The 26,932-nt window shown below is 41.7% G+C and overlaps 1 protein-coding gene across 19 annotated transcripts in view; it reads left to right on the forward strand.

Annotated features, from left to right (window-relative positions):
* Positions 1 to 26,932, forward strand: part of tjp1a (tight junction protein 1a) — a 101,305-nt gene that overhangs the window by 64,962 nt on the left and 9,411 nt on the right. For 5 of the 19 annotated variants that reach the window (XM_069697630.1, XM_069697634.1, XM_069697637.1 and 2 more), the window contains 26 exons: positions 4,247 to 4,303; positions 5,599 to 5,723; positions 5,876 to 5,978; positions 6,119 to 6,437; positions 6,707 to 6,813; positions 7,436 to 7,604; positions 7,796 to 7,931; positions 8,580 to 8,591; positions 9,458 to 9,496; positions 11,922 to 12,061; positions 12,683 to 12,788; positions 13,095 to 13,245; positions 14,686 to 14,794; positions 14,913 to 15,132; positions 15,864 to 16,048; positions 16,557 to 16,652; positions 17,717 to 17,743; positions 19,994 to 20,076; positions 20,461 to 20,671; positions 22,075 to 22,175; positions 22,350 to 22,700; positions 23,684 to 23,935; positions 25,220 to 26,044; positions 26,200 to 26,282; positions 26,429 to 26,605; positions 26,775 to 26,881. In XM_069697630.1, the coding sequence (XP_069553731.1) occupies positions 4,247 to 4,303; positions 5,599 to 5,723; positions 5,876 to 5,978; positions 6,119 to 6,437; positions 6,707 to 6,813; positions 7,436 to 7,604; positions 7,796 to 7,931; positions 8,580 to 8,591; positions 9,458 to 9,496; positions 11,922 to 12,061; positions 12,683 to 12,788; positions 13,095 to 13,245; positions 14,686 to 14,794; positions 14,913 to 15,132; positions 15,864 to 16,048; positions 16,557 to 16,652; positions 17,717 to 17,743; positions 19,994 to 20,076; positions 20,461 to 20,671; positions 22,075 to 22,175; positions 22,350 to 22,700; positions 23,684 to 23,935; positions 25,220 to 26,044; positions 26,200 to 26,282; positions 26,429 to 26,605; positions 26,775 to 26,881 (4,291 nt within the window). The remainder of the gene's footprint in view (positions 1 to 4,246; positions 4,304 to 5,598; positions 5,724 to 5,875; positions 5,979 to 6,118; positions 6,438 to 6,706; positions 6,814 to 7,435; positions 7,605 to 7,795; positions 7,932 to 8,579; positions 8,592 to 9,457; positions 9,497 to 11,921; positions 12,062 to 12,682; positions 12,789 to 13,094; positions 13,246 to 14,685; positions 14,795 to 14,912; positions 15,133 to 15,863; positions 16,049 to 16,556; positions 16,653 to 17,716; positions 17,744 to 19,993; positions 20,077 to 20,460; positions 20,672 to 22,074; positions 22,176 to 22,349; positions 22,701 to 23,683; positions 23,936 to 25,219; positions 26,045 to 26,199; positions 26,283 to 26,428; positions 26,606 to 26,774; positions 26,882 to 26,932) is intronic. The other 14 variants (XM_069697641.1, XM_069697646.1, XM_069697648.1 and 11 more) reach the window with 8 other exon arrangements.

A 26,932-nucleotide genomic window follows, 5' to 3' on the forward strand; every position in this document is an offset into this window, starting at 1 on the left:
TGGAGTGTCATACCCAGGATCTAGTGTTTAAGGCTGTTTTCAGCTGAATGCTTGGAGTTCCCCAAAGTTTGTGCTGTTCAGCTGAGCGCAAATTGGATTTGCTCAGAGTGCACATCTTGTTAAACTGTTGGCAGTGTATCTGCAGTTTGTGTAGATTCTCCTTGAATGTGAATATGTTTGAAAACTACAAAGACTGCAGAGATGCATGTGTTGAAGACTTGCATGGCTGTCCTGACCCTATTTATCATTTCATTCTGCTGCAAGTTATTATTGTCCATTTCATCATTCATTTCATTCCAGTCCGTTCATCAGTATTCCCCAAAGAACTGGATTAGTATTTGGCTTTGAAGAGCCTGAGAGAGCTATTATCATCTGTACTGGACTGTGTGTTATGGTGGACCAGACGGGGTCGAGGCAGGCTGGCTGTAGCTTGAACAAAGAGGCCCTGTAGTGTTAGATCATGGTTGGTGTGGGTGTGTGTGTGTATACGGACAAGTACACATGTGTGTGTTTTGATGGCTGCTCTTTGTTTCTCAGCCCTGGGCCTTGCTGGCCAGAGCTCAAGCCTGACTAATATGGATGTATAAATACACTAGGCTGCCGTCAGTTTGTGCAACATCAAGCACACCATTGTTTCACACAACTCTGTGACTTCAGAGATAAACCTCATCCTTTGTTCCCGTCAGTATTTTTTATTTTCATTTTACTCCAGAAAATAAGACACACTTGTGTTCATGTTTGTTTTGGCGCCACATATTCTGGGCTCTTTGCTTGTAATATAATATACGAGATCACCAAATGACCTTTTGACACGGAGCTACGGCTTGAAAGATCGTTTCCTCACAGAAACGTCTTTCTGTGGATTTGTATTTTAGGAAAGATGAGACCACTCTGTCCTCTCTCATCCACATCACGTGGTAATTAGCTGTTAAAAATCCACTTGTTAAAAGTAAATTGTTTGTTATTTTTTTTATGTCTCCCAGTAAATCCTTGGAATGGATATGTTAGTTGGGTTTCTCATGGAGAGGGATTTCAACTGCCCTTTTCCCAGTTATGCTAAGACTTAAGGGCTATTGCTGTCTGCTTTCCACCCTACTTGTATCTCACACTCAATCAGCCTGCCTGTTAATCACCACTTCACATTGCAGTGATTAATTACTGCATTAATCTCACCTGAGAGGCATAGCTGCAGTCCCAGTAGAGTAAAATAGTCTAAGCAGCCTAAGAGACGGGCAGGTTCTCTACCTTGGCTGAGATCTGTTCACCGAGTTTACCAGTAAACCTTGTATTTGTCTGTAGCCTGTATTCTAGGCTCTTATTTTGTGACACAGCCTTTGCACATATTTATCAGTAGAGGATCTGCTTCAAAATGTAGATAAAAACATCTTATGTTATCCAGCCATAACCAAACTGCCTCGTAGACTGTCTTAATTGTACTGTATATCTGTGAGGGACAGAGCCTCACCACTCACAAGCTTAACTTTACGAAACATTTCACGCTTTTGCATGATTGAAAACACTAATATGGACAGCAATGTTATAATCAATTTAATTCATTAAAACCATCTGCCTTGAAACAAATGTGTGGTTTATTTGACAGAAGATCATTCTTTCTCTCATACTACAGCGATTTATTTCAATGGTGAGTATTTATATGTGTGTGTGTGTGTGTGTGTGTGTGTGTGTGTGTGTGTGTGTGTGTGTGTGTGTGTGTGTGTGTGTGTGTGTGTGTGTGTGTGTGTGTGTGTGTGTGTGTGTGTGTGTGTGTGTGTTGTAAAGAAATAAGGGACCAGAGAATAAAAAGGACATATTGTTTCACATGTCCTTGTCTACAGTTTTATGGACCCTGTCTCTCGGTACTGTATATTGAAGTTGTAGAAGCAGCCCACAGCCTTGCTCCCCTCCTCCGGCTCCTCCCTCTGCCTGCCTATCAGTGCAACCCACAGTTCAAGGACAAGACCACCTGCCTGCCTGACCACCTGGTCACATGACCCCAGCATGCTGTTGTTTCTCATAGCGTAGCCCCTCTCTGTTTGCCTGGACTGTTGGATGAATGAATGGATGAACGGATGGATGAATATATCACAAAACACTTTAGAGGAATGGATGTGTTTGGGAATGTCGGGGGGAGACGTGGTTAAATGGGTCAGGTCCCCTCACACAATAGTGGCTTTACTGTGGGAGTCGTAGGGGCAGACAGGAGGGGGAGGGGAAGGGGGGGATAAAGCGAGGGGATGCCCAGGCTCTCCGCCAATTATGGACATAAATAGCATCCACACAGAGCTGCCATGGAAATGAACTATTCTCCAAATGATTCCTTGTCATATGGTTCAGAAGAGTGAAAGCAAAAGATTGACCGCAAAGCCAGATTAGGGGCCCTACAGTAAGTTCTGCATAGGTTAATATTTACAGAATCCAGACTTTAGTCTGTTCAGTGTCACACGTTGCTTTAAAACATCACTATAATGAAAGTATTTACACTGACAAATCTTTGACATTTTTCTTAGAAAGTTACTCAGACAATTAATTGATTGTCAAAACGTTGCTGATGACTTTTCTCTTGATCAGCTAATGTTTCAGTTCTAGAATTGACTGCATCTTTGCACCTTGCTGTTATGAGCCCAATTAAAACCTCCGTCATTTTGAAATGTTTTTTCCGCCTCGTATTTACACAAATATGCGTATCTGCCATCTACCGTCTGTCTTATTTGTTTGTGTTAGGTCTGTCTTTCTCAACAAACCTACAGTCTAACATGTCGAGGCATTCAACAAACACCAGACACTCTTATCAGGTGGCTCTCGGAGGCATGCAGATAACCATCCTGCAGTGTGCACCTCCTGTAAACTGTATATTTAGGATAAGGAAAGGTGATGACAGTAATGACCATGATAATCTTGAAAATGATGGTTGAGATAGTTTGGGGATTAGGTGATGATGAAGGGGTGAGACAGCGAGATTATCACGATGACAGGGTGGACAGATGACATGGTGTGTGATTTTAAAAGGCTGATTATAGAAGGTGTAGTAGTAAATGAGCACCCTGCCACGTGTGGTGGTGTTTGTCTTTTCCTTCTCCCCCTCCACATTGGACTGTGCTCAGCACTCTGCCACAGACAGCTGTACATTCGCTCCCTGCAGGCAGACAGGCAGGACGGCACTGTTGCTTCATCAGCTGCAGGGAAGCAGAGCAAAGCTGTAATTTAAAGCTGGATACATAGCACTCTGGGAGTTTAAATACACACTGCTGTACAATAAACAAATTGAAGAGTATCCATTAGACCTAACGATAACATTATTATAGTCTGATGGATGCATACTCGGAGTTCTGTGGCATTTCCTGTGTTTAATGTGGGGGCACCCGCAGTGGAAAATCTATGTGAAACACGCCTAAATAAAATAAAATAAAATAAAATAAAATAAAATAAAATAAAAACCATAAGTCTTGCATAAAGGGAAACATGTATGATATAACTAAATTAAAGAGTAGGTGAAAGCAAAATATTCCTGCCAACATTCAGTCTAATCCGGTGTGGCAGGACGGGAGCAGCTAAATACCTTCACTGCTTTAACTCTCCCTGATAACCCGGCCAGGAATAATATAGGAATGCTCACTCACGCTTTGAGGACTCAGCCGGTCTCTGCCGGCACTTTACTCATGCTGCTGTCATTCATAATCATTTCACATGTAGACTTTTGGTACTCCAGGATTTAGTGATGCAAATAAGCAATAGAGACTACCTTGCTGGTAACCAAACAACTGCTCTGTCTACTGAAAGAGAACAGGACATGGAAATATTCATTGTACAAGCAGTTTACAGGCAGGTGCTATTATATATAGCTGCATATAAATATATTGTAAATCTAGGAGGTATTGTTTTCTGTTCAACCTGGTCGATTATGTCAGAAGCTGCTGCCTTCCATACAGTCATGTCATGCAACGCCACATGATCGATTTCCACACTTCTTAATACTTTCAAAGAGGAGTGAACTGTGATCATATCTGTGTGTTTTATATACTGGACAGTAATTCTACACTACCTTGAGTATTCTTTACCCCTCTTCATTTATGTAACGTGGGTACAGTATATGCAATCAGATACATTAACACCACTGATTAGGTGAATCAAAACCTATGAACCCAAACAGCTGCACAAACATATCATTTTTTGCTGGGTGATTGTAATTGATTACATTTGAATGTATACTTGCGTTTAATTAACCGACGTGTTGTGTCCTGTGTTGCAGAGTGCAGCTATGGAGGAAACTGTCATATGGGAACAGCACACAGTGACCCTTCACAGGGTAAGTGTTTACAACTCTTTAATTCACTCTTCCCTTTTGTTTCTTTTGTCTTCTCTCTTTGGCATCCTAATCATGCGGTATGTCTTGCCTGTTCTTCACTTTTGTCCCCCCCCCTCTCTGTCCCTCTGTCTTCTGCCCATCATGTCTGTGCTGAGAGGCCCAGCTGTAGCCTCAGGATGTGTGCAAGTGAAACAATAGTCAGGGAACCCAGATGGCAGGAAACAAGGCGAAGGAAGACAGAAATCAGGACCCACTTCCTTACTACTTCATTTCACTTCCTTCCTGTTAGCAACATACTCTTCTCCTTAATACAACTCCAGGGAACAACCGATATCTTTTTTCTGTCCATGTGCTTTTTGTCCTACAATCATGACAGGTTGTACCTCCTAACGTCAGTAGCTATTGTAAGTTCGGTGGATATCACTGACTAACCACTGTGGCACAATCAGCATCATCAGGTTAACTATAAAACAGTTCAAAGCCATATTCCCCTAGAGAGAAAGGAGTATACTCATTCTCTTCCTGTGTGCTTTGAGACAGTAAACTCTGGTTGGTTGATGCTGCTGTGTTGTGGGATTGTGTAGAGCACCTGTCTAGACTGGCCTGCTTGCTGTAATCTAATTAGAAGCAGCTTTATTGAGTCTGAAGGAGCTGCCCAGCGTGACCTGCGCTGTTCAGCCGCACAGCACTCCCGTATTGTAGTGATTGTAAGATTAGCCGTTGACATCACATGGTATGCTCCCTTGGTGCTGGCAAAAACACTGCAGTCCTCAAAACATCAATGGAATCCTCTTGGGAAAGTAGAAAACTTGCAAATGCATAGCTTTGTTGTTGTTTACAGTAATTGGCCCATTCTTTAAAAGCCCTCCTTCACTGCACATTATTATACCTAAGTAACAGTTTGGCTAAAATTAAGCCTGAACAGAGTCTAAATAGTTAAAGTATTTACAGCAAACCTCAACACATATCATTGCACACCTCATTTCATTTCATAGCACCGGACACTTTTTTCTATTTGTCCCAAACTGTATTTATTTATTTTAATTTAATTTAATTTGGGGTTTTTTGTGTGTATAGTCTGTGTGTGTATTTATTCTAAAATAATATTTTTTTTAATCTATCTTATTTCTTATATCTGATACGTATTTGTTCATATTGTGTGCACTTTTGGTTTTCTTTGCTGCTGTGACGACTGAATTAATAAAGTCAAATCTAAATCTAATCTAATCACAGGTCTAGTGTATCTGCCTTTTCTGTTGTATCAGTAAGTCCTCTGTGTATTTTTGTGTTAACAGGCCCCAGGATTTGGGTTTGGCATTGCCATCTCAGGTGGGCGAGACAACCCTCATTTCCAGAGTGGAGAGACATCCATTGTGATATCTGATGTATTGAAAGGAGGTCCTGCAGAGGGTCTGCTTCAGTAAGTGTTTCCAGGAGATCTGTTAGTCTGACCTCAGAATATTTAATACATCTCTGTTTTGTTTTATGCTGCAATGATGTCCACTATCCTAATATTCATCATGTAGTTCATAAATCTTAACAACTGTTTGTGCATCTACACATTTTTTCCAGAGAAAATGATCGAGTGGTGATGGTCAATGCAGTTTCTATGGACAATGTAGAACATGCCTACGCTGTTCAGCAACTTCGCAAAAGTGGCAAAAATGCAAAGATAGTAAGTTCAACACAGAAGATATGTCACCTATGATGTTGCAGAGTCAGGGAATTTAACTGAATGTTTTTGTAATATTTAAGATATCAGCGCAAAAATAATGTCTGAACCTTTAACATCTGAAATTTTGTCTCTTTTTCAAGACTATTCGAAGGAAAAGGAAAGTACAAATCCCAATTTCACGGCCAGGGGACAGGGAGACGATGTCTGAGCATGAGGAAGAGGACAGTGATGAAGATGATGGTTATGAGCACCATGGTGGCCAAAGTGCCTATGGAGGCGCGAGCGGAGGTACAGGCACTGGCAGGCGTCAGGATCGTGAGCGCAGCAGCAGCGGGAGGCGGGATCACAGTGCCTCTCGGGAGAGGAGCGTCTCGCCACGCTCTGATCGCCGATCACAAACCTCTTCTGCTCCACCCAGGCCTGCCAAGGTCACCCTTGTCAAGTCTCGCAAAAATGAAGGTGAGCATTACGATGTCCCGGCATCTGAAATGATGACTGTGCATATTGTGGATACATCTGATTTACACAAAACTCTTCCGAATATCATAAAAACAAACACAACAGATGATTAACTTCTGGAGTTTTCTCAACTTTATTAACATACACAATAAGGTTGATCAGAACTTAAATGTGAAGTAGTCTATTAATCTTATTTGCACAGAATCAATTGACAGTTAAACTGATGCATCCTGTTAATGACTTTTTTTTATGCTTATCACCTCCGAAAGCAGAATATGGATTGCGGCTGGCCAGCCACATCTTTGTGAAGGACATCTCTCCAGAGAGCCTTGCTGCCAGAGATGGAAACATTCAGGAGGGAGATGTTGTCCTTAAGGTGAGAGAGAACAAAGGAGGTTTTCCATGAATAAAACACAGTGATGACCAAATGCACTTGAAAAAAACTTGATGAGAGCAAACATAGAAAAGATGAATGTGTAAAGAAGATAGTTTCACATGATTTAGTAGAAAGAAGAAGAGTTAGAAAAGGGTTTTCTTTTTTACTGAAAATGTTCAACAGTGGACTGTGACCAGATAAATGTCTTCTTCTTCTTCTTCTTCTTCTTCTTCTTCTTCTTCTTCTTCTTCTTCTTCTTCTTCTTCTTCTTCTTCTTCCTCCTCCTCCTCCTCCTCCTCCTCCTTGTTCTTCTTCTAGTTTAAATGTTATTACAGGGTAAAAAACAAAACATTATAACATAACATAAAAAATACTTTTGGTTTAATTGGTAGAGTTTATGATACTTGTGTTCACTCTCTGTGCTGACACAGCACTATTAGGATCGTCAGTCCAGTTATGTTATCCATATTAAACCTGTTAATAGCTTCCTCTGCTTCTCCTCATTAAAGATGTACTCTTTGCCTTGTCATGATGGTAGTTGTGGGCTCCACATAAAGAACTGTGCAGCAGAGATAGTTTACCTCTTTAGTTCTGGTGCTGACCTGCTCCTCTTCCTCTGCAGATCAATGGCACAGTTACAGAGAACCTATCCCTGATAGATGCCAAGAAGCTGATTGAGAGGTCAAAGGGCAAGCTAAAGATGGTTGTGCAGAGAGATGAGCGTGCCACACTGCTCAACATTCCTGACCTCGATGACAGCATCCCATCAGCCAATAACTCCGACAGAGATGGTGAGACAACAGACGTGTCGTGTCGTGTTGCCTTGTTGAATGCAGCGAGCATTTGATTGGACGAGCTGTGACCGCTTTTTTAAAACATGTGAATCTGAAAACCTTTTTTAGTTCTTTCTTGTTATATACAATACAATTTTGATTTACGTCATTGATTAAATGCTAATGCATACTCAATTTATATTTCACAGACATTTCAGAAATACACTCACTGACATCAGACCATTCCAATCGATCCCTCGGGAGAGGAAGTCGATCACGTTCACCTGACAGGCCCGAAACATCGGAACATCTCCGTCACTCACCTCGGCAGATCAGCAATGGCAGGTGGGCGAAACGAACACACACACACACACACACACACACACACACACACACACACACACACACACACACACACACACACACACACACACACACACACACACACACACACACACACACACACACACACACACACACACACACACACACACACACCTCACTGACATTGTGGTGATGGGACGCAGCTGTCACACATGACACAGTCATTCATCCACACTCACGCTCCAACTCTTCATACATCATGTTCACATCCACAGGTAAGTGGGTGCTGAGTAAGCACCTGGCACCACTAATGCATAAATCAATAGATGAAGACATAACATGCATAAACCATCACAGTCCCGAAGGAGCTATCAGTGAGTTCCAATACTGGCTCTGTGTGGGAGGGAACTGGGGAGGAGGAGGGACTCATCCGACTCCTGGTTGACAAAGGTCTTATTTTGAAAGTACACTTTCACTTTGAACACAAACATTTAATTATTGTTATTTTATTCATGTAAATATGATATTTACTTTATGATCCATACTCAGTGATTATAATACCATTTGATAACTATTATCTGAATATACTCTGTATACTTTGTCAGCTATTCTTTCAATTGGTTTTAATGTCCGTACTGTCTCTTGGCCCTCATCTTCTGTTACCGCCAGTTGGAGCTTCCAGTAAGTTCTCGTTCTTGTAGTTTAGAGGTTGCATAGTTTCTTTTAGATTAGATTAGATTTAGACTTTATTAATCCCACAGTGGGGAAATTTAGTTAGATGACACATAGATGGCAAACGAAAGCTAGCAGATACATACAAGTGACTATAGGTTCTCTCATTCAGTGTGGAGCTTGGACAGTGAATGAGATGAGGTAAGTAGATTTTGCACACTTGAATCCAGTAAATAAAACAGGACTGGGGACTGACACAGGGCTGCAGCTTTAGGAAACTAATTCTGCAATTGGCTGCAATGGGAACAGACAGGATATGTTACTGCTTTCTGTAAATAGTTCACAGGAAACAGTGCAGGGTGGGTGTTGAATCAAGGTCTTCAAGCACTTGTTCTTGTCTGAACGGTCAGTGTCTCATTTAACCAAACCTTCATTTCATTACGCTTGTTGCAGACACAATGGACTGTCATACTCTGCATATAAACATTTTTAAAACATTTCAGGAGATGGTCATTGGCAAAGTCATTGCTAATAAAATGGTGGCAATTATCTTTAAGCTTCTGTGATGTTGATGAGATGGAGGACTGGCTATGTGAGATACAAGTGCCAATCTTAAATGGCCAATTTTTTTTACCAGGACAGGCATACAAAATTCTAATTTAAACCAACAAACAGAGATCGAGTTTATTACACGCACATTTAAATCTGCCGTTGTAGCTGAGATGTTAGTTTGCTATGCTGCTGCATGATTAACTGTTTGGCTTATTAGTTGCTTTTCAGTCAAATACTATGAGTAGATTAACCTCGAGTACTGCCATTTTAATAGATGGTACATTGTGTCAGACTTTGCAGTAACTATACTTGTTTCAATGCAGGATGAGGGCAGGTTCACTGTTGCACAGATTGCTTCCAATGTAAGTCAATGCATCCATCTGACAACAAGCCTGTTTGTTTTTGAGCAGTTTTTACTACAATATTTTGGTTGTCACGCTCCCTAATCCCTCTATTACCTTTGTGTGCTACAGTGTCTTTTTTTTTTTTTTTTTTTTAGTATGATTGTTAATTTGGTAAACATATGAGTTGTTGTAAGAGGAGTTCCACCTGCTACTCATCTGGTTGTGTTTTAACACGCAATCCAGAGCTGGCCGTCACTAGACCGTGATGCAAAGAAATATTTTTTACTATCTGCCGGTTTGGGAGGGGTAAAAGGAATTTGACATACTTCCCACAGTGCTTTGCCCCAAGCCAAATGGTTCGCTGAACCTGATTGGCTGTCGGGTTTAGGGGCATTCTTTTCCTCAGGACACAATACTAGTTCAAGTTTCTCAATACAACAGATTATCCAAAAAGTCCTTCATCAAGTGTGTGAAGTGGGATTCAGTATACTTTGTACAAAGGGAAAAGGTTCTCTGTGTTGTGCAGCAAGGAATTAAGATAACATCTTTTTAATGAGCGTCATGGTTCAACTTACAGATGCATTGGTGTGAGTAATTAATTTTTTTCTAGAATATTTGGTAGTTTTTCTTAGTGATTTTTTGGAGTGGTAGAATCAAGAATCAAATTCTGGTTTTCAATCCTTTCCTTATTTTTCAACAGGATGTTAGTATATCCAGTCACTTTTGTTCAGTCAGGTTTGTTCTGGAAATATTTTGTAGTTTCTGAATGGATGAATAATTATGGAGAACAGGACTGTTTAACAGCGTAGATTCAATTCTGTTTGTGCAGCAAATTCTCTCCTGTTCCACTTTTTCTGCATCTCACTTACTTGCTTTCCTTTGCCCGTACCCATACGATAAAAATGTGTAAGTGAGAGGATTGAACAGAGGGTTCTGTCAAATTGCATTTGTCAGCGTGACGCCTTTTTTAGCACAATTCTGCGGCAAGAAGCAGAAGATTTAGGCCACACCACTCTCACTCTCTCTTTCTCTGTCCATCGCTCTCGCTCTGTTTGTCTCTCTCTTTCTCATTCATCCGACACACACACACACACACACACACACACACACACACACACACACACACACACACACACACACACACACACACACACACACACACACACACACACACACACACACACACACACACACACACACACACACACACACACACAGACACAATGTCTCTCTCTCCCATTGCAATTTTGTTATTTATCCCTGGAATGCCGCTCTCATTTAGCCTTCTCCCTCCATAACAAACAGCGATATAGGTCTCTCTGATGTTGATTCTGCTGACATAAAACTGCTCGGACCAAGTTTATTTGTAAAACTGCATTGTCGTGAGAACTGCTGAACAAATTCATGGACCTAGTAAAGGGAAAACTGTGGTTGGAAGAATTGTAAATAAGTGCTGCAGCTGCACAGCTGACAGGTTGGACTCTAATAATTGGTCATTTATATGTCAATACTTGTACATCCACCGTCTTTGTATCTGCGTTTTATTAAGTTTTATTGTTGGATTGTGAGTGACTACACTATATAATCCATACACTTTGAGAGGACGGGCTTGAGCGACGTTGTACACGCTGAACTGGTGGCACGGCCTGCACCTTCACGTTCTTTTACAAAAGCTTCTGAATACAGCTCAAGTACTGTGCCAGCAGGCAGTCATGTGATCACATTGGAATTCAAGCATTGTTTTAAGCGGCAGATCCCTTTCTACCCTGTTAGACATAACTTGCTAGACTCACACACACTGTTTTCCTTAATTTATTTGATGCAGGTTGAACAGGATCTTGGACTGAAAAATATCCCAACTCAAGAGTTTATGCTGCAGCCCTCATTCTGATTTATCTTTTTCTGCCTGTGTGCGCTCACTGGCAAGGTTATGGTCTATGAAATGTGAGTTTGCAATATATCATCCTGCAAGAAAAAAGTAATTTGGAAAATAAAACCTTTTTAAACCCCGTCCGTTCCTTTTGAAGGTTGGAACATGTTTTTTACTGACATACTGTGAAAACCACACAATTTGAGCGAAAGAAAAACATCCACCCTAAAGAATGCACAATGTTACATCGTTGATAAAAGTGCTGTGTCTTTTTGATATAGCTGCAAATCCTTCTTTTAATTGCTCATTGAATTTTCATAGACATTTTTTTATATTTATGCCATGTGACGCAGCCTGTGGTTCATGCTGTTTCCTTTGGGGTTCATTTTATTGTGTGTGTCTTCCTGGTGATGTCAACACAGGATAAAACTACCACTAAGCACAAAACACAAGGTCATTCTTACACACTCAAGGAACACATTCATGTAAAGTGCCATCTTTAAACTGTCAATGCTTATAGCATTGGCCGCCTACTCATACTGAATTGTGATGCGTTGTTATCATTTATTTCAGCCATCGAAGTCGAGATGAGGATCGCACATCCAAAACAGGGGCCATGTCCACGCCAGTCAAAAGCTCTGATGATGGTGTCTTGTCACAGGCCAGCGACCAGGCCAGCTCCAGAGATGACAAACAGTTACCCCCGCTGCCTGGTAAAGAACTGTCTACACATCGACAGGAGGGATTTATGCAGGCCCTCACATTAGTCTGAACTATTAACACTGTTATATGACCTTTGATCCACTCAAGCACAGTTTAGAAAACAAGTGTTTACTCAGGCTTAGACTGCTTACTGCTGCAGTTGGACTGTTTGGTTCTGTGTAGAGCTGTGTATGTTTGCTGAAGGCACCAGAAGATAAATTATTTAAAAAAACAAAGTGAGTCATGGGTCAGAAATACCTTTTTAGTAAACTCACATTATGGGTAATACACCTAAAAAGCCACAATCTCAGCTGCTGTTTTTACATCATCTAATCGCCACATTGTCGTACAAGTTACAGATCCTTCCCAGCCTTCTCAAAGAAATGCTCTCTACACTTCAACACCCAACAAAAATGAGCCTATATAATACATTACTCAGTAATATTCATCACCACGTCTGACATGGTTTAAAGCAGATGCTTTCAGATTTACAATAGGTTTTATTTCATTAAGTAGCACTTGGCTCGCTGTCTTTAGCACACAAAATAACAAAAGTGATGCAGCTTTGTTGCTGAGTGTTTTCTTTGTGTATATGTGGGTCATTCTCTTTGGTATGCTTGTATTTATGCCAGAACCAAAGCCAGTTTATGCACAGCCTGGTCAGCCTGATGTGGACCTGCCCGTCAGCCCGTCTGATGCCCCTGTACCCAGCGCCGCTCACGATGACAGCATTCTCAGGTAAATGTTCTTCATGCTGTCTCCTGAATCACTGGACAATTGTGAGTGCAGACATGGACGTAGCACAAAGTGTAGATCAAGTGCATATTTTGTACTCTTTGATAATATATATGAACTTTATTATTTATTTGAAAAGCTGAATAAGCTTCTCTGCAGAGATTCTGGTAAATATTTGACTTGGCTTTTTTGTTGTAGCACATAATGCTGGCTTGAATAGCTGGCTGTTTTAGGTCTCTTAGAGTGATTGATCATGATTTCCAAACCTTTTCGCTGAACTCTTGTCTTTATACCTGTGTGTTCCTGCAGGCCAAGTATGAAGCTGGTCAAGTTCAAGAAAGGAGAGAGTGTCGGCCTGCGGTTAGCAGGAGGGAACGACGTGGGGATTTTTGTCGCAGGAGTTTTGGAAGACAGTCCCGCAGCCAAGGAGGGGCTGGAGGAGGGAGACCAGATTCTCAGGGTATGTTACACCCCATCAATTAAGCAACATAACTATTGTTTTCTGTCTGCAGAAACTTTACCCTAACAAGGTTTTTGAAGTGGGGATTAAGAGAATACTGGTTTGCACAAGAAACCTCATGTGTTGGCCATCAGTTTTTTCACCACTGTACATGTAAAGGAGGTAACATATTGCAAAGGCAGCAGAATGGCTTAAAATAGGATGATTAATGCATAAATCATATATTTTTAATCCCATATAATTACAATGTGCCGTTTTAGTATTATGTAGCTTCTAAGATGAGGTTTTGTTTTGTGTCAGAAATTAGTAACAGTTATTTTTTTTCCATGTCACATGTATGAAAGTGGGAAGAACATCTGGTGCTATTGTCAAAATAGACGAGCCATAGCTGCCCACACTAACTTAGATAATAAATGGTGAAACTATGTGATCCATGGCCACAATAGATTTACTTCTGTGTAAAGAGATCTTGGGAATATAGTACAATGTATCTATCAGTCTATGAGTCATTCCCAGGCTCTGCTTCATGTCAAAACTCCCCTTGTTTCCAGTGTGAAGACACAATAGAGGTCGTTCTTGCATTCTGACCTCAGAACAGTTGACTGTCTGTTTCACTGAATACTGGAGTAACATTGTTGATGGGATGATGGAAACCCTCTTGATGTCAGTGTTGGATCCGTTCTGATATGTGTATACAGCAACGTTACACCTGCTGTGAAGCTGTGGAGTTCAACTTTCACTGTACAACAGAGGCTGAATACTGAGCTGCATAGGTTTCTAGGTTTTTTCCATGAAAGTAACGTTTCCTAACTCTGTTTATCTGATAAACAAATCTCTCTGTTATGTTATCTCCTTCTCATAATGAATATACAATGGATAATATTCCTCTCACCACACACTGCAGCTCTCCTTTTGTGCTTGAGTGTGTTCTCACCACTGAGCAAACACATCTTGGAGACTTCCAGGACATTGTTTTCCCTCTTTAGGTCGTTTCCTTTTGGTCATGGTGTGCTAGTGGAGATAAAGACCTCAAGCTCTTCTGTTTCTGGGAAGGATAAAGGTGTCTTTCTGTGGTTAGGTGACTCAGTCCATGTGTTCCTGGTTCCCCCGCTGCCCCTCAAGCAGAGTCAATAAACAGCACTTATTGTGTTTAGGACAGCAGCAGGAGAGAAGGAGGAGGAGGGGAAGGAGGAGGGGGGGGGCTGTTCTGTTGTAAGGGGAATACATTGCCCTGCCTCTGATGAAAAGTTTCTTTCTTTTCTGGTACTCCTGTTATGTGAAAACATTGTCAAACAAAAATTGTATTTGCTGAAAGCAACGTATGCTTTCAGAAATCAATTTAGAGTTTAGGATTGATGAATTTAATAGGATCAAGTCGGCATTGTCCACTTGTCCCTCAATAGGACTGCAAATTATTTTCTTCTACCTCTGTGTCTATAGGTGAACAATGTGGACTTTGCGAACATCATCCGGGAGGAAGCTGTGCTATTTCTGCTGGATCTCCCAAAGGGAGAAGAAGTTACTATTCTGGCCCAGAAGAAAAAGGATGGTGAGTGATGGCAGTGTTGAGTTCTGTGTTAGAAGTATAAACACATCAGAACCACACTTTACAAACCGCACATTTATAACAATGCTGTGATCATCTGTTATTTGTGCTTTGGCCTCAGTGTATCGAAGGATAGTGGAATCCGACGTGGGCGACTCCTTCTACATTCGGACACATTTTGAATATGAGAAAGAGTCACCGTACGGGCTGAGCTTTAACAAGGGCGAGGTGTTCCGCGTAGTGGATACACTCTACAATGGCAAGTTGGGCTCCTGGCTTGCAATCCGTATTGGCAAAAACCACCAGGAAGTAGAAAGAGGCATCATCCCCAACAAGAACAGGTAAAAGATGTTTCAGCTCACACCTTTTAATACCTGCGCAGCTTATTCTGGGACTTCATGAATGGGCAAGGCTGGAGGCAAAAGAATAGAAGCATCGTGGTTAATTTGTGAGTAGTAAGGAAGGAGCGCAGATGATTTCCATTTAATTATTTATTTGTGTTTCTGGTAAAAGTCTTAGCTCTGTGTGAGAGTGACAAACTAGAAGTGTGTTTAAAGTAGGACATTTGAACACATCCTGCGTGTCAGATGAAGATCTGCTGTGTGAAGTTTGTGATGACTCTGTGAGGCCTGTGCGTCTGAGGATATGTAATATACATCATGATGTTGCCAACAGCATCTAGGTCTATCTCAACAGCTTTCACTGTGTTTACACAGAGATCCCTCAGTCTGCTGACAGAAAACACAAAGCTTCCCACATGCTGCATGCATTTTTATCACATAGAATAAGCACTGTGGAATATATTTCTGCTTGTTGGCCAGGTGAACACTTTCAAAACATAAACCCATTATATCACTCAAATAATTATTCTGTAAACATCATAATCTTACAACCATTTACAACTGGTGGTTGGAGGTGGTGCTGCAGTCACAGTAACAACATATTACCATGGCTTACTCTCCAAACTGTAGGGGTCTGAATGCTGAATACCTGGACTATCTAAAAGTGGCCTTGATTGCAGCTTTCACTAAAATCCTTACAGCTGACTTTATGCCTCCTCTTGCCTGTCTAGAGCTGAGCAGCTATCCAGCGTGCAGTACACCCTCCCGAAAACACCAGGGGGTGACCGAGCGGACTTCTGGAGATTCAGAGGGCTGCGAAGTTCCAAGAGGAATTTGCGGAAAAGCAGGGAGGACCTGTCAGCCCAGCCCGTTCAGACCAAGTTCCCTGCCTATGAGAGGGTGGTGCTGAGGGAAGGTAAGAGTACAGAGGCCAAGGCAGTTACAGCAATAAACTGGAGACTCTCACATATCTTTATTGTACTTTTCCAATATTGTAGGGCAATAATTCACAAAGTAGTAGGTAGATTTCTTATGGCTAAATGAAATACAGGGTCGTGTCAGACACCTGTGAGTTAGAACGAACCGACCAATATCCTTAAGTCTATTAGTTCTATTAGTAAAATAATCATTTGTACATTTAAAAAAGCAGGTTATGTAAACCTCTGATTACTGTGTAGATGTTAATGTGTACCAGTCATCTAAATAGGCTGGTGGGTGTTTCTCACTTTGCTCCTCCTCTTTCTGTTGTTGCTTAATGGTCTGTGCGACTGTACATTTTAATGATATTCTATTAATGCATTGAACATATCAGGAATTACTATTTGCAATGTATTGTATGTGTACACTAAGGCAGTATTGTGTGTGTAAGGTTCCCCTCATTCTAACCTTTGGTAATGTCCATGACATGGTCTTGTTGTAAACAGCTGGGTTCCTGCGGCCTGTGGTTATCTTCGGGCCGATAGCAGATGTGGGCAGAGAGAAATTGGCCAGGGAGGAGCCAGATATTTTTGAACTAGCAAGTAAGTAATAAAGTACCCATCTCCCTCTCTCAGTTGTTCATGTTTTGTGTAGCGTCCTACTGTGACTGAGATAAGACTTCATTTACACATTGATAAAGCTGAGGGCTGTTTAATTTCTGCATCAAGTATTTACAGGAGTGGTGAGTAGTCAATAGACTCTTAGGTCTGTGACTCTTATCATTTACCATCCAATTCTAAAATCCAAGCGTATATCTACATGTCTGTGAATATCCTTACTGAGTCTGAGGTGCATTTTGGAACCACTGTAATGTAACAGAAAGGTCACATTCAGGATATGGAAATATTTTGCTTCTGGGAAGTTTTAAAGGTTTTCTTTTAGCTCGATAACATTTTATTTGATTGATTTAACACAGAAAGAGTCCAACATGTAAGTTTAGAAAATGATCTTGTTGGTTATTTGTAACAGTAACTTGTCTTGTTTGCTGTAAAGATACATTCATCAAGCATCACTATTGCTGGTGACTTTTTTTCCCCCCATTATTAACATGCTGCTGCTGTAAGAATTGACACAACAGCGTGTTGACAAAAAACTTGTTCAGGCTGCCAATCTGATTAAACAACATAACTATAGCTATTGGATATGCTGAGCAAATTCCTTCAACAAATATTTTCTTATTAAGTTTCTATTTTACTATGTGGCCTTTGCCTAATTCCAGAAGTCTATTACTACTTCTAAAATTTCCCAGTTTGTTTAGTAGGTCTGTTCGTCAGGTTAGTCAAGTTGTGTGTTATGTCCCCTGCTTACAGCTTCTCTCTTCCTTTTTCTCTGTTATCTTTCACTTTTTCAGACTCCAAGCTGAGAGCTGAAAACTCTTTTAATTTCAGTCCTCATCCTCCTCTTACTTCTTGAAATTGCAAGCGTCTTTCATGTGTGGTTTTCATGTTAACACTCAGTATTGAATTTCAATTATTTTAAATGCACAACTGCTCATGCCAGTGCAGCCAAACACACACTCAGCTCACACCCACATCAAGTGTTTCCATTCATTAATGTTTATTTGCACAATTCCAGTGATGTTTATGTAACTGTATTTTCTTTTCAGAAACACAGCAACAACAAGGAGGGGAAAGTATGTCATCTAGTGTATCAAATTTGTTTTCTTTGTTTTCTTTGGTTCAGTGGATGGCAGATAATCTATAAACTAGTGTTTGGTGGCTAGCTCCCTACTCTGTAGATTTTAAACAACAGCCACTGCCTGGTTAATGCACATCGGGGAATAGCACTTAATTTAATTTGCTTTTGTCATCACATTTGGCAGTAACTGTCCGATCATTATATTTCAGCAATTACACCCAGTCCTGTAAAACGTCACACAGTAGACCTGAGAGTAAAGAAATGTTAAATCATACTGACGCACAGCTACTGCACCAGAGACATCGAGATGACTGATGATCGAGACTTATTTATGTGTGTGTGTGTGTGTGTGTGGGGGGGGGGGGGGGTTGTTTGGTTGTTTGGTTATTTTTCAGAAGAAAGTCTTATCCTGAAGTAGCTCCTGGGTCTAAAGAAAACTAACATAAGTATCCATGAAAATATACCAATTTTAATTTTGAAACCATTTGGGAAGATGTCAGCATTGATCAATGGGCATTTTAATTCAAATGTGACTAATGTGAACTTTTGTATGATATTCTTCACTCTGCACAATGTAAGTCTCTAAGGAGCTGTGTGTCAGCATGAGGTCTTCTCTTGTCCGTACTCATAGAAGAGATTAGGAAAAGGGAATACATGTAAAACGAACTAAAAAATGTATACATTTTTTGCACTTAGAAATAGTTTTATAATTAAATTGAGTGGTATTCCCCTCCTAAATGCCAGTGACAACAGCAAAGCTGCATGTCGAGCTGTGCAGTTTAACATTCAGATGAGATTGAGAAGCTTCTTTTAAAAGTTTCACAACCTCCATGTACAATTAGATGAAAAAGTGATGACTGGGAATTACTCGACTAGGAATGTTGACATTTAGGTTTACTTTTTTAAATTTGTTTTCTCCACCTTCATTTTTCTTTGCCCAAAAAATGTCATTTCTCTAAAAGTACAAAACAATTAAATGTATAAATCTGGAAGAACATCAACATGGCGTTAACTGGAAGTGACAATTAAAGGTGAAAGCTGCTCAACTTGTGTGGCTATATATTACAGTTTGCAGTGTTAGTATGTTGACCCCATGTATTTTCCTCACACCTCTAAACTGCATGATGAGGGTAGATTTTCTGGTAAAACTAAAACAAAAGACATTGCTAAAACAAACTAGTCTGGAAAAATATTTAAAAAATACTGTATTTGTGGAGTGCTCATGTTAAAATATATATCTGTGTATGACACTGTATGTAGATTAAATTGGGTTCAAGTTAATGCAGGATCATAAATGATTGAGCAAAAAGTGTGATCATAAAATGTCATTTGATGGTGCAACGTTTAGACAACAGTCCAAATTGGGTGTGCACCACAACTATGGTGCTACTGTCCGATTTTATAGGAAGCGTTCAGTGTCATGTTAGTGTCTATGTCCCCATCACATTTGAGCTCAGACAGTGATGGAGGTGATGGAACACAGATGTCTCGGTACATATCAAAAATTACATTTGAAATGGCAGAAAAACATGGACAATATTAAATCGCAACATTTACTGTTCAACAATGCTGCATATGCTTGAACCTCTGCATGCATGGCTGTATTTATTTGTTCTTTATAAAACGTTTTCCTATAGTTATGAGCAGTGATGTGGATCATAGATCCTATTAGAAATTAAGCCCAACCCTTGATGTGTTTGAGTCTTTAACTTAGTGAACACCCTGGGGAGATGATCTCTTTTGAACCTCGTGTTTCTAGGCAGGAAACCATTGCTTATATTTACTTGAATCATAAAACCCCTCTTCATATCCTTGCTTAAGGTTTACAATGACACTTCAGTCTCATTAATCCCAAATGAACCCTCCTGCTCTTGTATGTGCATATTTAATGTCAATGTTCCTCACATAACACATTCCCTGTCCCATAATTTCTACTGCTACATGCACTTGAACACATATTCATTAAACACTGAATTTCATTCCCTAAACCTACCCAAAATACCTAACGACTGTTGCATGAATTGGCTGCTGTCCTCAGTTTGCCTTTTGATTATCTAGCTGTTTTCATAAACGTACACTTGTCCTCTCCTATACGACGATTATTGTTCTGTATTTAACCGCTCTATTTATGGGAGTCGACAACTGCACGCTACAAGGAGGTCTAATTGGGGCACAGCTTGTGTTTATTGTTGTTGGTCTCTTGTGTTGACGTGATGCAGTGACTGTGTCCATTTCTCTTCTGCAGAAAGTGAACCCAGGGATGCAGGAACTGACCAGAAAAGCTCTGGCATCATTCGCCTACATACCATTAAACAGATCATCGACAGAGTGAGTGAAACAAGATATACACACATACTGATATAAAGGTAGGAAACTTAGCGATATAAACATCTTCTGACACATGTTTTGGTAATAAAAAGACGTTAATGAGCCACAATAATATTCACAGCTCATTGCTGCCCTCTGGTGTGCAGCACTCCTTAATACTGTTAAGTGTTTCAACCTCAGAAAAGTCATGAATTTTACTGTGGCGAGTTCAATTCAAAAACAATCTAAACAACTGAGCTGAGCTCAAGATCTGGTACAAACATAATATAAAAAATAATTATGTTGTTGACCAGACATATTCTATTTTTAACATATCTTGGCTTAAGATTCAATATATGGAAAGTAACCACACATATATGTGTTTTGTTTGTTTTCTGTTTGAAGGACAAGCATGCAGTGCTGGACATCACCCCCAATGCAGTGGACCGACTGAACTACGCTCAGTGGTATCCCATCGTGGTGTTTCTCAACCCAGACACCAAGCAGGGCGTCAAGACCATGAGGACCCGCCTCTGCCCTGAGTCTAGGAAGAGCGCGAGGAAGCTCTATGAGCGAGCCCTCAAACTGAGAAAGAACAACCACCACCTCTTCACCAGTGAGTCCGGAGGGAGAGAGGGAGGGATGGAGGGAGGGATGGATGGGTCGTCCCCAGGACGGGAGAAGGGGATGGTTCGACTGGAAGAGATTTCACTGTGGGCAAAGACACATTTCACATTAGGGCTTGACCCCAAGTCAGGATTTTTAGAGTCAGCACCTTTGTACCGAGCCGTTGTCGAGTCCAGGGTCTTTCCAACTGACAATTGAACACAGCATCTCCGAGGGGGCAGCCCTTTTTCACACACAGTTGACAACTGAGTGCTGCAGTGTTAGAGGCTGTCGCAGCACAGCACTTGTTGTGCCCTGTTGTGTTTCCGTCCTTTCTAAAGCTTGCTGAGCACAGAATGCTGCCAGGCCCTTCCTCAGCATGCCCTCGCCTGTCAAAGCAAGCGCTGTGACCATGCTTCAGTATTCCTCTCAGCTTACATTCAATCTGGGCAGTACACACATGAAGTTTACACAATGAGCTACATCTGTAACTCCCCAACTCTAGCATTTGACACTTTTTATAATCAGGGTGTGTAATAATATTCCTAAATTGTTACTAGGGATGGGTATTTTAAGCAAAAATATTATTTGACAGCTGTAGTCATCTTTTCGTGTTTCTTGTATGCACACCGTGTCATCTAATCTCTCAGCGCCAAACAGTTTTACCTGCAAAGCTCCAGAGTCTGATAGCAATGTGTTTTTCTCCCCCTCATGTTGTTTAGTGGTGACTGGCAGCCAACTTTCAGGTGCATTACCGCCACCTTCTGAGGGGAGTAACACATTACAGCCAGGCGCCAGTAAAACAAGGGAAATCAGGAGGAATGATAGTCTCGTACATTATTCTCTTCTTTTATATGTTACTGAATATTCAAATATTCTAAAATCATGACCCATTCCTAGATGTTACCATATAAAGCAGGAAAACAGATAAATCCATAGGACATGCACGATATGGGCAATACAAGAAGTTACAAATAATGTATAAGATTAGGATGTTTTCTATTAACATGTCTCTAAGATTTCTTGTCATCTCCTTTTTTAAAGGGAGAGAAAGCAGCTCTCCAGCATGCCGTGATTGGTTTACACACGTCTTAGAAAACACCATACTTAAGAGCACCACAATCGTATGTGTGCCTTTACTGTCAGTGCTTTTATTTACACTTAAAGAGCAGAGGACATTTTAATTGGCTCCCTGGGAGGGGAATTGCCAGAGCAGCTTAAAGATGACTCGGGAGTCCTTTGTAAACATGATGCCAAACATGTAGCACAGCATATATGGACCGGTGTCTGCCTGAAATAAGATTTTAAGTCTGATGATATGGTTACACTTAATTGTTAGCTGAATGTTAAATGTTTAATACTCATTTGACTGGAGAGATTTTATTTTTTGCCCTTCCCTCTTTGTGCATTCAGCAACTATTAACTTGAACAACATGAATGATGGTTGGTTTGGAGCACTGAAAGAAATAATCCAGCAGCAACAGAACCAGCTGGTGTGGGTTTCAGAGGGCAAGGTAAGACACGCGCACGCGCACACACACACACACACACACACACACACACACACACACACACACACACACACACACACACACACACACACACACACAAACACACACACAAACAACCATATGGACTGGTAGTAAGCTTTTATTACTCCCCCTCTCATTTCATTCTTTCTTTCTTAGGCTGATGGGGCAGCCGAGGATGACCTGGACATCCACGACGACCGCCTCTCCTACCTGTCGGCGCCAGGCAGTGAGTATTCCATGTACAGCACCGACAGTCGCCACACCTCCGACTACGAGGACACGGACACAGAGGGTGGAGCCTACACCGACCAGGAGCTGGACGAAACGCTGAATGACGATGTGGGTCTGCCTACGGAGCCCGCCATCACCCGCTCCTCTGAACCTGTCCGTGAGGACCCACCTGTCATCCAAGAGCCTCCTGGGTATGCTGCATACCAGCACACAGTGCAGCCGGACCCCCTGAACCGCATCGACCCAGCTGGGTTCAAGGCCCCAGCGCAGCAGCAGGTAGCGTTTCTGAGAGCTGTACGTCTCCCCTGTTGTCTGGAGGACGTGGTGTGCGTTAGAAGGGTTTTCTGGAGGCGCTATTGAAGGCACATTTTTATTTTTACAGTTATTCTGTCTATCTACTGTTACTAAACAATATCAGTGGGGAAAGTGAAAACTTTTGTGGTCAGGTATTTATCGTGTAATATATATATATATATATATATATATATACAAATATATATATGTATGAATATATATATATACACATATATAAATACTATATATTATATATAATATACAAATATATTTATTATATTATTTATTTTATCTATTTGACTCTGTGTATGTTGATTGATGTTTGTGAGCGTGTGTTTTTTTATTTTTGAAGAAGAGAAGAACCTGATGAGTTTTACTGTTACTCTTGTACTCTGTATTACCACAAGCTGTCTTATCAGTGTGACTGCTGCTAATGTCACTGGGAGAAAAAAAACATATGTTTAACCAAGTGTCTGTACTCACCTATGTGCACTTCCTGCCTTTGTTTCACCTATAATTGGGACTGTTACAATATGACACCAAAAAGTATTATGTGCATGTTGGAAATGCCAGTGTTATTCCAGTGTACCTGTGAAATGTATTTATCAATACCCGATTGGCAGTTGTGATATCCAAATCTAAACGTTTGTCGTCTCATGGTGTGTTAATGAACATAAAAAGGGATAAAAAACTACTTACTGTATTGTAATCGTAGAATTAAAATCAAATTAGTATTATCTAACAATGAAAACTTGTCCTGCTGCTAATTCCTAACTCTCGCATCCTGTTGATCTATAGCTACTGTTAAATGTGGAGGCAGGTGATTAGCTGATTGTTTCAGTTTAAGCTGTAGGTACAGATGAGGAGCAGAGCATTGTAGAGGGGCTGAGGAGGTAGTAGTATTGTTAGTACTGCACCGTCGTGTGTTAGCGCGTGTTATTAAACATTTCTGAACCACTTCACAGAAAGCAGAGGCCGCTGCCGTCCCTAGCATCTCCCCGCAGCCTGAGCCCCTCGCTGAGACAGTGCCCCCTGCTGTCGACGTTACTGTAAAAACTGTAGGGGCTCTGAGCCCTGATGAGGCTCCTGCAGCTCCCTACAGCCAGCCAAGCCCCACCCCAGAGGCTGGCTCACTTAGGAGACCCACCCCTGAGCTGGCCCCTCAGAGCGCCACACCAGAACCTCTACAGCCCGGACTGGCCAGTTCAGAACCAAAGGTATCCATCTGACCGTCACTGGACTCTCCGTGACCTGGCCCGGCTCAGCTCAGCTCGGTCTGACCCGGCTGACCTCCTGTCCTGCTGCTGCTGCTGCCTGCCTACCTACCTACCTCCTGCTGCCACGCTTCTCTCTCTCTCCTTCTGCCCTGCATGTCTGCTGGCCAAAGTGCTGCCCAGAAGAGACAGATGTGTGTGTGTGTGTGTGTGTGTGTGTGTGTGTGTGTGTGTGTGTGTGTGTGTGTGTGTGTGCGTGTGCGTGTCATCTTGCGTGTGGACATGCAAGAGTGTGTGTGCACATGCCAGAGTGCAAGCAAACGCTGGTAAACACAAGTGGTCTTGAAGGTGATGGCTGTGCTGATATGCCTACATGCAGAAGAGCAGTGGAAACCCTGCGGCTCTCACTGTTGCTTGTCTTCTTTGCATGGCTGCAACATGTTTGCCTCGTTCTCTGTTAACCACTAGAAGTAGATCTGTTTGGGCTGGATTTATCAGTGCAGACTGACTGGACTGTAAAAGTAGCCATTAATTTCCCTGCCATTTGATCCAAGTTGTGTCCTGCGTATTGCCACAGACAGGTACCATCTGGCCATGTAACACCTGCACAGAAATGTGCTTCAGATTTGGATGGATGATTAATGGCTACTTCTTGAATATCAAGATTTTAAATGTGTTTTTTTTGTACAATGAGTATGTGCTTGTATTGTTACATATTATTGTGGATGTTTATGTTGCCTTACAATTACACCAAGACAGTGGGTGACATTTTTTTGTTCTTGAACATACAGAAATGCGTGTCATGAATGAGGAAACCACAAACCTTTCGTCAAATTAGTCAAATACTTAAAAATTCTTAAAAAAATTTAACGGCACAGATTTATCTGCCAGTAGACAATAAAGACAACAACAAAAAAAATTGATCCCATTGTTTTGTTGTATCTTTTAACAACTCTGTTATACTTTCTTTATTTAATTTCAGTGTTTTATTTGGAGTTGCAATGGTACCTTGTGATGTTATAAGCAGCAACATTTGGCTGTGCTGTGTTTTCTGTTTAATATATTATGTGACTAGTAACGCCTCCCTCTCAGTTTCTCTATTTCAGGTCTTTCCCTTCTCGTTTCCTCTTCTGCAATTAATTTCACTGACCTCTGTTAATGTTCTCCTTCTTTCATCTTTTTAACTGGTTTTTGCGTGTCTAGTTTTTCATATCACATATTTTACATTTGTGCAGTGAATCCTGTGCAGCTGCTAATCTTTTTCTTTGTTGTGTATTTGTTTGGTAGATGTTTCAGAAGGATCCATACAGCACCGACAACACGGGGAGAATCGGTCACAACATGAAGCCTGTGACTTACAGCCCTCAGCAGGGCCATCACCCTGACCAGCAGCCATACAGAGATTACGACCACCCGCCCAGTCGGTATGATGTCAGCAGCAGTGGAGGTGGTTACCCAGAACCAAAGTACCGAAACTATGACTCTAACCCGCCCTACGAGAACAGTGTGCCTCACTACGACCAGCAACAGTGGAACCCCTACAGCCAGTCGCTCTCTACTGCCAATTCCCAGGCCTATGATCCCCGTTTGCCTTACGGTGACGGCCCTGACCCCCAGTACACCCCTCCTCTACGTTATGATGAGCCCCCACCTCAGCAAGGATTTGACGGACGGCCTCGCTACGGTAAACCGACAGGTTCTGGACCTGTCCGTTATGATGACCCTCCCGCTCCTGCTCCAGGGTCTGATCTGCACTATGACCAGGATTCTCACCTGAGCACGTACCCCTCAGCTGCCCACTCGCCAGAACCCGCTACCCAGCGGCCTGCCTACAACCAGGGACCAACATCTCAACACAAAGGCTACAAACCTCAGCAATATGACCCTGCTCCTGTGAACTCTGAAACCATTCCCACCCCTCCTCCCAAAGCAGAAGCCCCCTCACCTTCCCCTGCGGAGCCTCAAACATCTGCACCAGCCAGAGATGAGCAACAGGAGGACGACCCTGCCATGCGGCCCCAGTCGGTCCTGACGAGGGTCAAGATGTTTGAGAACAAACGCTCTGTGTCCGTGGACCGAGCCAGAGACACAGGGGATTTATCTGGGAACAGGGTAAACCATTTGGCTTCATAGATATTTATTATTCATGCTTTTACAGTTAGAGTAGTTATTTAACTTGTACATTTGCTTTTCAACTTCTTGAGAAAATAGCACAAAATTCATAATTTGTATCCTATTGATAAGTTTCATTGCTTTTATCACTTTAGGCAGCTGATTTACCTCTGAAAGCCGGTGGAGTGATCCCTAAAGCAAATTCTCTGAGCAACCTGGACCAAGAGAAGACCTTTCGGTGAGTCCATAGTTACGCTGCCGTCACTGTGTTTTCTCGCACTTTCATTTTTATTACACTGTATAGTTGTATCCATTTGTCATTGTAAACTCTTTGCTGTCACCTCTGCCCTGCATTTGACCTTCTTTACTCTTTCACCAACCCAGAGCCCCGGAGCCGCAGAAGCCTCAGTCCACGGTCGCTGATGACATTGTGCGCTCCAACCATTACAACCCTGACGAGGATGAAGACTACTACAGGAAACAGCTGTCTTACTTTGACAGACTTCAGACCGGCCCCAACAAACCTCAGCCACAAGCACAAACACCCCACAGCTACGCCAGGTAAAGCTCAGTCCCGGTGATACTCCCACGCATGTTGGATATATTTGTATGAAACAGCTTTAGTGTGTCCTTTCGTATAGATTGAGTGTATTTTTTTTTCTCTCTTTATTTATGCGCCAGTCATTTGTACTGTGAATCTCAGATTTATGGTTTTGTTCTTGTGATATAGGACGGAGTCAATGGAGAAACCAAGTCCAGTGGAGAAGAAATATGAACCAGTTCCCCAAGTGACACCATCTCTGCCACCAGCCACACTGCCCAAACCCTCAACTGAAGGTACAATTCACTGTTTTTATCTTAAGGAAAGACAGTCGTCAGGATTTAATC

This window comes from Brachyistius frenatus, unplaced genomic scaffold (assembly GCF_029030835.1).
Source record: "Brachyistius frenatus isolate BFR_SWC_R1_liver_20210118 unplaced genomic scaffold, ASM2903083v1 Contig_24, whole genome shotgun sequence".
Lineage (NCBI taxonomy): Eukaryota > Metazoa > Chordata > Actinopteri > Embiotocidae > Brachyistius > Brachyistius frenatus.